The 14,536-nt window shown below is 40.3% G+C and overlaps 2 protein-coding genes and 1 long non-coding RNA gene across 5 annotated transcripts in view; 1 reads left to right on the top strand and 2 right to left on the bottom strand.

The window, feature by feature from the left end:
* Positions 1-14,536, top strand: part of LOC124057782 — a 1,110,263-nt gene that overhangs the window by 742,632 nt on the left and 353,095 nt on the right. The window lies entirely within an intron of this gene.
* LOC124057777 (immediate early response 3-interacting protein 1-like) lies at positions 105-1,436 on the bottom strand. The gene is made up of 3 exons (XM_046386331.1): positions 1,267-1,436; positions 708-809; positions 105-617 (listed from the first exon to the last, which is right to left on the bottom strand). The coding sequence occupies exons 1-3, from the start codon at positions 1,355-1,357 to the stop codon at positions 562-564; spliced, it is 249 nt and encodes an 82-aa protein (XP_046242287.1). The 5' UTR covers positions 1,358-1,436; the 3' UTR covers positions 105-561.
* LOC124057742 (mothers against decapentaplegic homolog 2) lies at positions 2,057-14,397 on the bottom strand. 3 transcript variants are annotated; one of them, XM_046386273.1, is made up of 12 exons: positions 13,978-14,397; positions 12,486-12,888; positions 10,201-10,290; positions 9,783-9,976; positions 8,634-8,768; positions 8,306-8,380; positions 7,401-7,454; positions 6,997-7,209; positions 6,615-6,752; positions 4,866-5,010; positions 4,204-4,316; positions 2,057-3,675 (listed from the first exon to the last, which is right to left on the bottom strand). In XM_046386273.1, exons 2-12 carry the CDS (start codon positions 12,719-12,721, stop codon positions 3,599-3,601), a joined length of 1,470 nt encoding a protein of 489 aa, XP_046242229.1. In that variant the 5' UTR covers positions 12,722-12,888; positions 13,978-14,397; the 3' UTR covers positions 2,057-3,598. The 3 variants fall into 3 exon arrangements, with proteins under 3 accessions (XP_046242229.1, XP_046242231.1, XP_046242232.1); XM_046386275.1 differs by having other exon boundaries at positions 13,966-14,397; XM_046386276.1 differs by having other exon boundaries at positions 2,057-4,316; positions 13,978-14,378.

Consider the following 14,536-nt stretch of genomic DNA (forward strand, 5'->3'; position numbering starts at 1 on the left):
TGAACAAACACGGTGTGTGACGCAGATTAAAGTACGGGGTGCGAGTTGGGACAAACAACATATCTTCGACTATTTCAGGAAATAAAACTCGTGAGCACACTTAGTCAAAATTTTTAAAACTCTTTCTTTGTTTTTGAGCATTTCAACATCCATTACATATTTTCGACAGTTAATTTACATGCTTCAGTGTATAAATCGCAAACATTTCACGGTCAGATTCTTTGTGGCAGCTATATTTTTCTCAGAAAAGTGAAAGACTGGTTTATCATGTTAATATTTTAATCAAAAGCAAATGTTAGCAAGTGCTAACTATTCAGTATTTTGTTGCACAATCCAGAAGAAGAGGGAAATAACCATTATAAATAACTACATCTGCTTATTTTAAATTGCTGTGCTGTATCCCATGTATTGGTGTGGAATATCAAATAATAACATTCATAGTCTGACGGACAGGAGGCAATCGGCGTGTCCAAGAGATAAAATGTCCCTCCTGGAGGGTTCCTGAGGTGGTCGAAAGTTCTCTTGACAGCAAACTGGATTATCCCATCTTCACTTGCCTCTTCATCCAAACAGAAGCAGAAGCACAATGCATACTGAATTCACTGCAATCAACGGCACTATAGGGCAAACAAAGACAGTGAGATTAGATTACGAGCCAAGAGGAGTGGATTTAGGCTTCGTATGTCTGTGTATGTGTGAACATTCACCTCTCATCACTGTCCTCACAGATCGGATAAGGTTCATTAGCTGCACTTTGATGCCAGGTTCATCACCAAAACCTCCGACACTTTGGTCCACTCCCCAGCCAACTAATGGTTAACATGCACAGGAAGACGTGCAGCTTCATTATTAAACAGAAAAATAAAACATGATTTGACTAAGTACTGTTTCCTTGAACAAAGACAATGTAAAAGGTAAAAACCGTCTTCACGGTAGTTTTGTTCCGTGACACGTTGTATGTATGTTCCTTCACGTTATAATGTCTGATTGTTGTTAGCAGTATTTGTTAATAAAGTTCTATGCTAAAAAAAAAAAAAAGTTGTCAAATGGAGGAAATTGAAGCATACATTTGTGAGATTTAAATGGTGAGCATGCCCTCTGTCAAACAGTTTCAGTCTGGTACAGCAACTATAAGTAACATCACCCTGCAAGTGTTTTCATGTTTTTAGCTGTTCAAGCTGTTACCAGCTAGTTAGCATTAGCTCACCTGTTTCGTGTTTTACATGACATCTATGAGGACGCGAAATTTAGATTCTAGCCACTTACTTTTACTCAGAAATCTTTCTTCATGCAGTACAGCGACAGCATTGATGCACAAGACTGCCGCTTGAATAAGAGAGTACAAAGTAAAAGCCATGTTGTTTAAGCTAGTAGCTAGAAGTTAACTGACAGTATTTACATCTGACGTAGCCTACAGTGGCCGAGGAAGGACAAACCTCAGGACAGCTTGTGGCGATATTGTGTATTTCAGAGCGATAGATGACAAACGGGGTGCGCGGCTGTTTACCTTATAAACAGCGGTGGATCAGCGGTATTCAGACTATTTAGTAAAAGCCAGCTAATTAATTTGAAAGGTAACTTCTTACGGAAGCCATGTAATAAATATTGAGTAAAAGTACAATATTCCTCCCTGAAATGTAGAGGTGTAAAGTACAGTAAAATTATTGCTCCAATAACTTATTTAAAAATGCATGCGAGTACAATTACCATTATCTAACGTGAACAATGTAGTCACCTCTACCGCTAATATTCAGAATCTTACTTTTGTATGTAAGCACAGTTGCTGAACAAACGTACGTAAGATACCTTCCTCAAATGGATAAAAAGTGTACATCTTGTTAGGTACCAACAGTCAAATGTCAGAGCACTTTACAAGAGGGTTATGGTGCAAGATCTGAGTTAAACAAAGCGGAGCTTGTGTTCTCCAATGAAATTGTTTTACTAATTATTATTGCGGATTAAATCCATGTCTACATAGCAGTCTTAAATTATGGCTTCATAGATAAATATCCCCAATATTACAGTCAAGAAACACCCATACACACAACAGACAGAATCATGAGAATAAAAATCTTTATTAGTGTTTTATGAAGTCTGCATAATATGCCACACGCCTGAGAAGCTTATGGTCAGAAAGAAAAAGAACTGCTCTATCAATACCGCCCTCTACTGGTAAAACAACTGCGACATCTACTGTACTGACTGCTTTGCAAAAAGATTACTGTTAAATACACACATACTGTACTACTGTTATGTATATGTACGTCTGGTCCACGTCAGTTTTTGTAATGTTTTTTTTTTCACATTCATATGTTGTAGGCCAAAGATAAAAACAATGTAACACTGGACCCTAACACATGGTTCATTTCCCCAAATCCAAACTTCACTAGGTGCACTTAAAGTACAATCACTAGTGCCATAAGGTAAACACATTTACATCAAAAAAAAGGGGAGAGGAAACATGTTAAACTCGCAACAGCCTTGTAATAACAATAATGGCAGAGTTTAAGCTAATAAGTCTGGTTGTACATACTGTATTTTATAGACAGAACGAATACAATACACACATTCACACAGAATGTCCCAGTGTGCAGGCACATTCGCTCTTCTCTTCACATGGAAGGAAGCTGCTCTGCTCCTTTGCTTTTGTAATATTTTAAAAAAAGCCAATTATATCTGGTTGACCTTAACCCGCTTGACAAAGCACCAAAAGGCTACAAGAGGTCACGTGTGTTTTTCAAAAAGAAGTGAAGAAGTGAATGACTGAATGGCCATTACAAAGTTTTACATGCCTCTGGAATCATTAAAACCATGTCAGGAAAAGTCGATTTTGGGGTTCCAGGCAAATATGTTGTTTTGTGTACTTTAAATGCACCAGATTTCTTTGGGTTAGAAAAAGGACAGCAACAGGCTACACATCATGTGGGGCAGTGATCCTTTCTTTTTTTTTTTTTTTTTTTAACCACAACAAAGAGCTGCAATCGGAAATGAATTCAAACAGAGCTTTTTGGGTTAAATGAAGGAATGATCCATGCCCTTCAGGTCATTTTACAAACAGCTGTGGTCTTGAAAATATTACTTTAATAAAAAGTGAACGACAGAAAATTTTAAGTATATTTATATATAAAAATACATGAGAATACAAAAAAGTAGCAAAACAATGGGGATATAGGCTAAAAACAGAATGAAGTCATTGATACCTTCAGTTTCTCCTGGTGAGACATTTAATACTCCACCTCGGAGAGCCCCAGGACTCCCAGTGTCGTGTCAAAAAGAGAACAAACATAAAAGCTTTTGATAACTGCTGATATTCTCTGGTCCCTGCCCAGTGCACCTTGCAAAGCCCTGTCAACATCTCATTAGCTTCCCTACCAGGCTGCTCAGTAGGGATGCAAACCAATTAAACCAAGGACACGGAGAGTGCCATATAATGACAACAAAATAAACTACAGCCAGATTCAGCTTGCAGTTTGTGTGGGGATTCTGAATTATGTTTTCATTAACATTCCTATTTGTACATTTAAGAAGTATGTCTTATGAAGACACACGTCGAGAGTTACAAAAAAGGGCCACTCAGGCAAAGTCAATTCAATCAAATTTAATAAACACACTGTGGCGTTTCCTTCAGAGGGGAACAGCCACCAAGGTCATCTTTCTTCACCAAGTCACCTCCCTCTGGCAAAAGATGGGGCCAAGTTTCCAAGAGAAAAGTAAACTCAGGTTCAGAACAATGGTTGAGGTGGACTGGAACTAAAATCATTTTTGCATTCAAGCCCGTCTTACTCATACAAGCAATCTTCAATACTGAGAAACTATTCACAGATATTTTTGGTATTTCCCCTATTTCCTGGACTAAAAACCAATATACATTTTATTTGTACCACAAATAGATCTAATATTAAGGATTTGAGGAAAAGCAATTTAACAAGGTGCATGACATACATGGGTAACAAAGTGCCAAATTCTTTGCTGAGAAGTCTGTGTGTGTGTGTGTGTGTGTGTGTGTGTGTGTGTGTGTGTGCGTAAGGTTAAAAGAGGGATGTGGAACTGTCCCACAAACACTACGATGAATGTTACAGAAATTTCATTCTGTGGAGTTTCCATTTGATTTCCATGAAAGGGCGCACAAGTTTAGAATTTAATGATCACGTAATGGGCTGCGTTTTTTTGGGAGGGGCGTTTCCTTAGCTGATTAGGACATACTGGAGCAGCGTGCAGATGGGGAACCCATCTGGGTCAGAACTTTGTCCAGCCACTGCAGGGGACCATTCAAATGGAGCTCGATCCAGCAAGGAGTGCTTGTGACAGTCTGCCGCCTGGAAAACAGACGAGAACACATTTTACTGGCTGGACTGTGCTGACGCTTCGTGCTGTGATTTATTGTGCACACTATGTGTTACTGCTGTCAGGAAGAGGTTGTTGTGGTTTGTAGGTCTCCACTTGAAATTTATTTTGAAGGAAATGTCTGTGAAAATAAATCAGTGATGACGACTTTTCACTCCTGAAAAACAGGAAACATTCCTGAGTTGGCTTTTACTTTGATGTTGTCATTAATAAGGACAGAAGTCACTGTTTCAAGAACACACAACAATGTTTCTACTGAGTATGCAAAAGTCCAAGACCATGTTGTACAAATGCCTGTGTTTAAGCTGAGTCTGTGAAGCATCAGTCTTAATCAATACTTGTTGAACACAAAGTTAGATAAATTTTCATAACCTATGAAAGATAAAATAAACACTTTTAAATAAGTCAACATCAGTAACATGTTTTCCACATATTAAAGATCAGACAAATTGAAACCTCAACAGATGTATCAACGGTGTAAAATTAAACTGTTTAAATAAAATATGACTGGCAGCGCTCACCTGTACTCGGCTCCCCAGCCTTTGACAAAGCTCATGCGGATGGTACACATCCTGGTGAGCTGGTAGACAGCTTCAAAGCCCTGGTTGACTGACTGAGCCAGCAGGGCTGCAAATTCTTGGTTGTTAAATATTTTTAAATTACAACCTAGAAGGAACAAAGGAAAAAGAAAACAGACCAGCAGTTAAGGTCAGTAATCATAGCGATTCTTTATAAAATATCTTAGGGACTTCCCATACCATGCCGACTGGCAGGGGTGTGTCATCATGTGCATCTGTGGCCAATTAGTTTTTGTGGCACATTTGGCTCTACTTGGCTTTAACTGGTAGCAATCAGGTGGCATGAGCATGCTGAATCAGCATCAGAACCAGCAAGTGACAACAGCTCTGACTGGCTCACTTCACCAGTTCAGTGCAGTTTTTAGTTTCCTTTTCACCTTCAAGCAAAACTTCACAATACCTTTTTAAAAATAAATCCCCAACAAGAAACATGATATTGAAAAATATGGATGTTTTTTTTTCCAAAACATCCCCTCAAATATTTTGTAAAGTTCGATCAATAATCATATTCACATGTAAATGGGTTATGTAGGAATTTTATTCTCATAAATACTATAGTGAACAGTAAGACAAATTATGCTTACTGCAGACCTAAGTGTATAGTTTCATATAGGCTATCGTTATCGCATGTTCGTTGCACTCAAGTGTCAATGAAATAATGCGCCTATCACTGTCAATTACAAAGCAGATCTCACAGTGCAGTGCTCATTATTTCTTTTAACTCCTTGCAATCTCAATAAAAATGTCCCATTTGTTTGTATAAATAAATGCATAACTTTACTTAATGCATTTGGTTTAATGTCATAAAAAGGAACACAAGTTGAGATGTGCTGTGGGTTTTGCATATCTGTATGCCCCTCCATCTCTGTCACTCCGCTCAGAAAGGATTCTCCTATTATTCCACATCAGTCGCTCACGAAGGGGCCCGAGCTCTGGTGTCCCCCGCCTGTGGGACAGACAGATACTACGTGCCTTGTTGCTTCTATTCTTATGACGGACCAGTTTCTTATTTTTTTTTTTAAAGGATCTGAGTCCAGCACATGCTGGCACTCTAATGCCCTTTTATCATTGTCCACCAAACAACATCTATTTATGTGTCTCAGTCTCCCCAACAAGAGCTTTGATTGTACACTGTGAAAGTTCGTTTGGTTTGTCATGTTCATCCTCGTGCAGATAGTATGAATGGATATTAATTAGGGGCATTTCACTGACTATTTATTGGCATCTATGCACGTTACATCTGGTCTGTACCACAATTCCAGTTGATTGTGACTTATAAAGTGAAACCAGTGAGGGACGTGTGTGTGTGCATGCTATGTTAGAAATCATTAAACTCCATGTGTGTAAGCATTTCCTGTGTTTCATCTGTACACAATATTCTGGGATGAATCCTACAAACAGTTCAATAAATGAATAAATGAGGTCCCAGATCAGTGGCAAAGAAGTGGTTTATACTGCTGATGTTTTTTGTCAAGACTCTTGAGTCCTTCTGGCATCCTTTGCAACCGATATGAATCCAAACAATTGACAGCTGTCACCCACCACAAAAGATCAAACTACTACTACTACTACAACTACTTTCCACTGAAACCAAAAATGTGCAGTAAGGGCACAAAATCTTCACTCAGTCTACAATACAATACAGTGATGTGTCTGTTGGTATGTACGGATGTGGCATCTTCAGCATCTTACCTGGAGGAATTTTACACACTGTTGCTGGATGCCAGCCATACCGCTGGTTGCAGTTCGGACTCTGGACAAAGATGGCGCTATCACTCAGACACTCTGCAAATACCTCCCCTCCAATGTAGTACAATCTAACTCCTCTTCCTGAAAACACAGAGATACAAACAGTTCTTTTATCTACTTAACTTCTCTCTCTCTCTTGCACACACTGTGCACAGTGCCGGCCTGACAACTTGATGTTGGATATCTGGAAGATGGGGATCAAATTGCCAACCCTGTGATTGATCCATGACCAGTTCTGCTTCCTGAGCCAGCCGAAGAAACATGAGCTTTGACCTGAACCAGATGTGACAATATGTGAGCGAAAACAAACCAACTTGTGCCTTACCTATGTGCCTCCGGGTCATCTCTACAGTGGCGTTCCTGTTGACATTAGACAGCAGGCCCAGGCAGAAACGTTCAGAGTTGGATGGATCTGTGAATCCATCCACTGTGAGCGAAGGCTGAGAGGCGTGGAACGTCTCCCCCACTCGCTGGTTCAGCTCATAGTAAGCTATAGAGCACCAGAAGGCTGGCTCCGAGTAAGTCACCGGCTGCAGGTCTACAGTGGATGATCACATCAGTAAAGGTTATCCCAACAGTCTCTGCTTTTATGCAACACTGTTTTTATGCTGCCAATGAAAAGAAGTCGGTTTTATATGATATTGCTTCTAGAAGATTCTAAATTGTGGTATGTTAATATTGAGTATGCTGGTTTGTTCTGCATTGTTTCAGACAAGATTTGAATCTTACCCATGCTGTGATTGACAGGTGACAGAGTGCTGGGGGAGAGCTCTGCTGGAGAACCTGACAAAAAAAAAACAGGAAGCCATCTATATGAATGGGTTCACAGGAGACCATGACATGGGGAACAGCTGGACGAGATTAAAGACTTGTGATGAAACTGGTGGATGGATCAGTCTTCACAGTGACGAAGAGATGTTGTTTACTGCTACCATAACAAAACCCTCGACTGGACATCGTGGTTACACTGATGTTACACTGGTTTGTTGAGATCATACAGTTTAAACTGTAACATACTTGAATGTACGAAGGACAAACTGGATGATGTATAAAACAATAAGCAGCTTGCTGCTGCTCTTGTGTTTATCATTAACAGCACATTGAACATTCAAACAAACTCTGAGGTTGAGAATCTGGGGCGATTCAGGAAGACATATGCAAGTGTATTCCATAAACTGGGGACAAAGGATGTGCAGTCTGTCCTAAATTTATCAATACCAAAGCCAGAATACCAAATATCAATTTGGTATATCAATACCAAAGCCAGAAAAGTTCCTGGAGAAAGTCTAACATGGTCTAACAACAGATTTGGACAGAGCAGCAACCTCTCTAGGCAAACTATTTGGTATTGTCATAAATCTATGATCTAAGGTTGACTTCTAATGCGGGGTCAATCAGATCAGTACTAATTCACTGGGAAATATAATTTGTATGAACACCAGGCCAAAGTCAATATTTGCTATGCAGTGATTTTACTTAATTACAAGGTTCCACTCTAAATACTGTCTCCTGTTGTGCTATGGTTTATCATTTATGCATCTTTAAACAGATTTTGTATTCGAACATATCTGACCTTTACTTGGTTATGGGGCAGACGTACAAGGAAAGGAGTAGGAGCTGCTAATCTATGGTACCTGTATCCATACTTTGATTCATCTGTTGATCGCTGGCCTCCCCATCCTCACTGATGTAGCCTGGTGGAGGCGTTTCTGTGGAAATGAGGGGAAAAGGACAAGAGCTGTGACGTTACAGTAATATCATATGATTGTTTAACCCACTGTAATGAAGAAAACATTTTTTTCTAATATCATATACAGAAAGAAAATCCATCAGCTTAATGTATACAAACTAAAGGTAAGACAGACAATACAGAAAGCCAAAATAACTTTCAGATTTCAGTTATCACATTATGTAACCATTCAGTGAATTGTTCACACTCATCCAGTGGTGAGATAAACTCACCTGGTATGTAGTTGTTAGGAGGTTCAATTCCTGCAGGAAAGTTTGTGTTCTCAGGAATGGAATGAGTGTAGTCATCCAGAGGTGGCAGCTCTGGCAGGATATCTGAGTGTCTTGGCACAAGCACAGGAGGCAGCACTATAGGGTTGGATATAATTGTCAGAAGTTGAAATCAGACTCATATCAGTTATACACTTTTCCAAATTAATGTCAGCTGCCTTTGTACAGTTTAAATCCCAAAAAATGAACAAACCCTTTGAAACAAGTTTGATTATTGTGAAAAGATCTTTGCAACAGCAATGACACAATGATGAAACACTACAACTCCAGTTGAAACTTAAACTGAAATATTAAACAGACTGGTTTGTTAAGGCAGGGTGAAGCAAGTTTCACTAGAGTTTAACACTGAAACTCTGAACAGACTAGTTCCCACATCTTGGGAAATGTACTACTTTGCCTTCCTGCCAGTAAATAAATGAGATGATCACCCTCTCATCTGTTTGTTACTGTTACTTGTAAATACTGTATGTGGTCCCTGATCGCATTGTGGCTCATTTCTACATGTGCAGCCAGTTCAGAAACACCTCGGAAAAGCACTGTGGGCAAAACACCTGCAGAGCAAGGATGCATGCACAACCAGCCGATCAATTCTAATCAATGGAAAAGGAAGTGCAACTCCCGCATCTTATGCGGAAAAGTGGAATTTTTCTTCTTTCTTCATATCTAGAAACTGCAAGAAAAAATTCATCATGGAATGCAAGAGAGGAGCCCATGTTATGTGCACCACACCGCTGGAAAACAATGACTTTGCTGGCTATGTGTCTGTAGCTATGCGCCTCTGTATGATCAGCTGCTAGGGCACCAGGCAAGAGTCAGTTAGCCTAGTTTGATCTATACAAAATATGCCATCAAATAAGAAGATATGCAACAAAGGCTGGCCATTATTCAGATCTCTAATTACAAAAATGTTAGATTTCAAAATTTTACATAGGCAAAATGACGTGTGTGTATAACACTAGTGCTTTGCATTCACTTAAGCTTTACACATATCTCAATAGGAGCCAACAGTTTTAAACAATCACACAACAAGTAGGCAATAAAGTACAAATAGTTGTGTATGGTTTAGGCAACAGACAGACAGTGGAATCTCACCTGGAGTTTCCACCCTCTGGTAGTGGTAGGGGTTTATGCAGACCTCATCCTTTTTTAGGTGGAAGGCATACTCGCAGGCCTCGATGGCACGCAGCTCGTGGTGGCTGTGAAGGTCCGGCCATCGCCACAAGCGACAGTAGATAACGTGGGGAAGCCCCTTCCTGTGGGAGACCTGCAGGCGGCCATCCAGTGATCTGATTGAACAGTAAACGGGAGATGGTGGTGAGATGGGTGAAAGATACACAGGGGAGAGGGGGTGACACAGGTGGCCGGGTAGGGGAGGGAAATGAAGATGGATAGGATTGAGTGGCGACGAGAATGAGGAACAAGGATGTTCTCAATGTCCTCCAATACTGTAATGACAACTCTCCCACATCAAAGTTGTATGCAACACCATACAATAGTTGAGGATAGTCACCTGGTTTGGTCAGGGTAGCTGTATAGGCCTGATGTATCCCACTGTTCTATCGTATTTGGTGTACTCAGTCCCCATATTTCAGAGCAATTGCTGTGCACAGAGAAAACAACAAAACAAAAACAAAAAACAAATGATAAACATGGGACATGGCTCATTCAGAAATATCAATATGGGAAATGTGTAACAGTAAAAGGCCTCTTTTATTGGAGTCTTATGGAAAAATAAAGAAATCAAATTCATATTCAGCTGTGCAAATGAAAGATGGGAACTTCAAATAAGAGAAGCCTTTTTGACAGAATTAAGGGAGGAAAAAAACATAACATGAATCTGTTAACACATACAATGAGCGAGACGAAGAGCATTCTTTAACAGTGTGGCATTGTATCAAACACCGAAAATAACTCAGAACTTATCTAGAGTCATTCAAACAAACACTGAAGACACACAATGGCACAAAAGAGGGGAAAAAATGAAGGAGGCAACTTTGGGAGGAAAAAAACCAAAAACAATTGTCAGACATTCTCAAAACATTCATAAGAAAATGGGCAAAAACTAACAAATAAAAACTTGGAATGAAGACAAATGAGAGAAGTTGCTTCTGAATAACAGGACAACAACACATCCCACGTTAAACACAACAACATGTACTAAGCCCTGTTCAGACCTGGTATTAACATGTGTCCTGAGTGAACCCATCACAAGTGGGTAGCTCCAAGTAGAGGTCAGTATGCACTGAGGATGCAGCTGAGATCAGATCACTCAGTCCGCATACAGACATGTTCTGGGCAACATGTGACCACATTCTTGTAGCAGTGTGTCTGTCAATGTGTCCTGGGCCACAATGAAGGACTTATTCAAGTGATATCCTCTGCACAACGATAGGCTAAAACAACAGGTGTAACTGATGACATGCGGTCTGATTTCAGTTTAGTTCACTGTGTTTGGGCTCTCTCCTCCTGCCAAAGCAAGGAGCAGACTGTTTGATATGGTTTCAACTAATTTCAAAATTGAACTACTAACAGCAGTATCCCCAGACTCCCTTAAATATTGCAGCTTACAGAGCTGTTGAGTCAGGAGGAACTTAATTAACTTTGCAAAGCAGTTACAACAAATTCTAAGTCATTCGCACCTTCTCGTCAATTTGTAAGATGTTTCTTTTCTTGTTAAACGTGTCAGTTTGTTGCTGCATCACTGTACCAGCTTGTCTGCTTTGTGTTTTAAGTGAGTCTTACCTGCTAACATTTAGCAGCTGTTTGAATGCAGTGTTTCAACTGATTTCACTATTTACACCAAAATTATTAAAGAGAACATTTTATTGACAGTAAACATGTTGAACAGAACAAATACAGTAAAGATTAACCAACATTTCCTGCTACATTGTTGTCTGTGGGGAAAGTCCACTTGTGATCAGATCACATGGGACCGATGATAATATTAGGTCTGAACAGGCTCCAAACTTGATTACTTAAGTGGGATTTTAACTACCATTTAAAACTCCAATTGTCTGGTTCATGACAGGGTAGGAACCCAACTTCTGTCCACCAGCGACAGCAGCTTGATCCTAACATTCAACAGCTATTTTTACTGTAGGAAACTAAAATCAATCCAAATGTTGAAGCCAGCAGGATAGCACCCCAGTCACAATCAAAAAGTACCAACACAAGTATGGCTGGTGGCAATGCCCCAGTTTGGCATTATTTTGGGTTTGTAACCCACCCTCCTTCATGCAGACATTTTCTAGTCTACTCCTCTACAAGAGATTATTTCATTCACATCAAGCCAGCCATTTCATCGTTACAAACATAACAGTACGGCCTAGAACAATTCTCAGGCGATAACGACCAGCCTGCTATCTATAGTCATACAAACATCTGACGTGGTACTTGGCGGCACATCAGTGAGGAATGAATCTGTTAACACAGTGTTCCCACTGAACATGAGTCTGAGCCATCAAGGCTGACTGGCTGATAAAAAGAACATCTTCTCTGAGCCTTTTAATGTCTTTCTCCCCATGAGAGTAATGGAAACTGGCTAACTGTATGTAGTTATTTTTCAGCAAGTTATGTTTATTTTCTATCATGCTACATCGATACATAAACAGATCTCCAACCGTTTTCCATGTTTGGAGACTGACTGAAGAAAACAGAAGTGAAAAATCAGCATCTGCTAAAGTTTCAAGATTTCATGATTTTATATTACGAGATCTCAACTATGCACACTTGCTGAAACACATGTAACAGCAGCAGCTGTGAGTTTGAACAGCACTCCAGTGTTGGACAGTATACCTGGGGATGATGACACACTTGGTGTTGCAGTTCTGTGTGGTGATAGCTTTCTCCAGCTCATCCAGCTGGCCTGTCTTCTTTAGCTTCTTCACTAAGCTCTTCACTGCCTTCTCGCACCATTTCTCCTCTTGGCCATTCTGTTCTCCACCACCTGCTCCGCCCGGGCCGCTGGTCGACTTCTTCCAACCCAACAGCCTCTTCACCACAGGAGGGGTGAATGGCAAGATGGAGGACATCTTAGATGGGCAACCCAGGAGTCTCCAGACGACTCAACACAAGCACACACACAGAGGGGACCTAGAGCTACAGTTTGGGCCCTTGCTCTGATGGGGCCCCTCCAGTGACCAGTGAGTCACAGGGTGGAAGCCAGTGCTAGCTGGGTATATTCAAAAAAGATGGACACCTTGGAAGAAAGTCACACACAAAGCACATCATTACAAATAAAACATGGTATATAAAAATGACTATATATAGCCTCATCAAAAGTATAACAGGGCCTGTATTAGTCAATGAAACTTCAAACTGTCCTTAGTAGTAAACAAGATTTGTCAGCAGCATTGCTAACGTTACATAAGAAGTTATGCATTTGATGAATTGAACAAACAGAAATGTCCTCTTCAAGTTGGCTTGTCACAAGCACTGCTCGGCATCCAAGCTAGCTAGCTTGCAAACTTATTAAGTTAACGGACGGGGTGTGCCTCATACTGTCGCATTCCGTGCATAGAGGCAATCACGACCGGCTACTACTGCACATAATGAAATACACGGTGAACGCAATAAAACGGATGTGAACAAGGAGAGTATTTAGTGACAGGCCCCCAAGTGCTAACATAACACTATCTGGCTTGGGAAGGCCGGCTGCTAGCTACCTGGTGTGGGTGTGAGTGTGAGTGAGTGTGAGTGTGTGTGTGTGTGTGTGTGTGTGGAGGGGGGGGGGGCTACTTGACTCAGATCACAACAATAAGTTGAATAGCGTTAGCTTGCTCAGCGTTTAACAACAAAATCTTGAAACAGTCTTAACAATAAACGAAGATCAAAACACTATAGTTAATGTAAGCAGATCGGAGGCAATTCATGGAGAAGTCTTCATCAAGCTAGGTCAGCTAACGTTAGCTTCAGCAAGCTAGCTGCCAGCTTGTTATCAAAAATCCTTTTGTTGTGATCCACGAAAAACCTCCTATGCGCAACAGTCAAGTCGCGCTACTTTGTTACCGTACATCAGATCGTCAACTGAACCCAGGCTATAATTAATACACTAAAATGTCACTTTATGAATGTAAACGTTATGGTGTTTTATGTCAACGTAGCCACTGAATGTTTGTTACTTTACTAAAATATCGACACAGGACCAAAATGAGTTAGCATCTTGGACGAACTCTTCCAAACTGAGCACTGGCTCCCGCTGGCTAACGGACCTACATCTCTCACAAAAAACAACATGCTTCAAAGTCGAGAGAACAGCCAAAAGCAATTTAGTTACCAAAATAGTTACCCCAGTATTAAAGTCCACAGATCCGGTTTTTGAGAACAAGATGCGCAGCGTCCTCGAAACACCTTGTTGGCATAAAAATGCCCGAACTGTATTGAACTAAGCAGCTAATTTTGACAAGGCTTGTGGGCTCTTCTCAAGTTGCTACCAGTGCTACTGGAGCTAGTTTGCTAGGTTAGTTAGACCGGAACAACAAAACAAACTTGATGTCTACGTACGGGGACTTAATCCCCCGTATTCAAAAACTGATTGGCGGATTATAAGGAGACATGCTCTGATTGTTGCCTGATGTTTTTGATAATTCTATTGTTTATTTGACAACATGGTTTTATATCTGTCATTCAGAAACGTTTGTAGACAAAAACAGTTGTCAGCAATTAGTATTTTCACAGGACGTTAATTCATTATTTACATTTTCAACAAAAGACAAAAGGACTAAATAAAGGCACAACCGGAGGTCCATTATGAATTAGTTTTTGTTCTCGTTTGAGTATGACACAATACATAACTATAAAACTGTGCTTGCTGAGGATATTAAATATGGCAAAAAGCAATAGCTCCT

This window comes from Scatophagus argus, chromosome 4 (assembly GCF_020382885.2).
Source record: "Scatophagus argus isolate fScaArg1 chromosome 4, fScaArg1.pri, whole genome shotgun sequence".
NCBI classification, from domain to species: domain Eukaryota; kingdom Metazoa; phylum Chordata; class Actinopteri; family Scatophagidae; genus Scatophagus; species Scatophagus argus.

What these genes read in the sequence shown, in the direction of transcription:
- LOC124057777 (XM_046386331.1), bottom strand. Translation starts at nt 1,357, where the DNA reads ATGGCTTTTACTTTGTACTCTCTTATTCAAGCGGCAGTCTTGTGCATC. An exon ending in AGAAAGATTTCTGAGTAAAA is followed by an intron (nt 810 to 1,266) that starts GTAAGTGGCTAG and finishes GTTAACCATTAG; the next exon opens with TTGGCTGGGGAGTGGACCAA. An exon ending in TGTGAGGACAGTGATGAGAG is followed by an intron (nt 618 to 707) that starts GTGAATGTTCAC and finishes TTTGCCCTATAG; the next exon opens with TGCCGTTGATTGCAGTGAAT.
- LOC124057742 (XM_046386273.1), bottom strand. Translation starts at nt 12,721, where the DNA reads ATGTCCTCCATCTTGCCATTCACCCCTCCTGTGGTGAAGAGGCTGTTG. An exon ending in CCAGAGGGTGGAAACTCCAG is followed by an intron (nt 8,769 to 9,782) that starts GTGAGATTCCAC and finishes CCAACCCTATAG; the next exon opens with TGCTGCCTCCTGTGCTTGTG. An exon ending in ACCTGTCAATCACAGCATGG is followed by an intron (nt 7,210 to 7,400) that starts GTAAGATTCAAA and finishes CATCCACTGTAG; the next exon opens with ACCTGCAGCCGGTGACTTAC.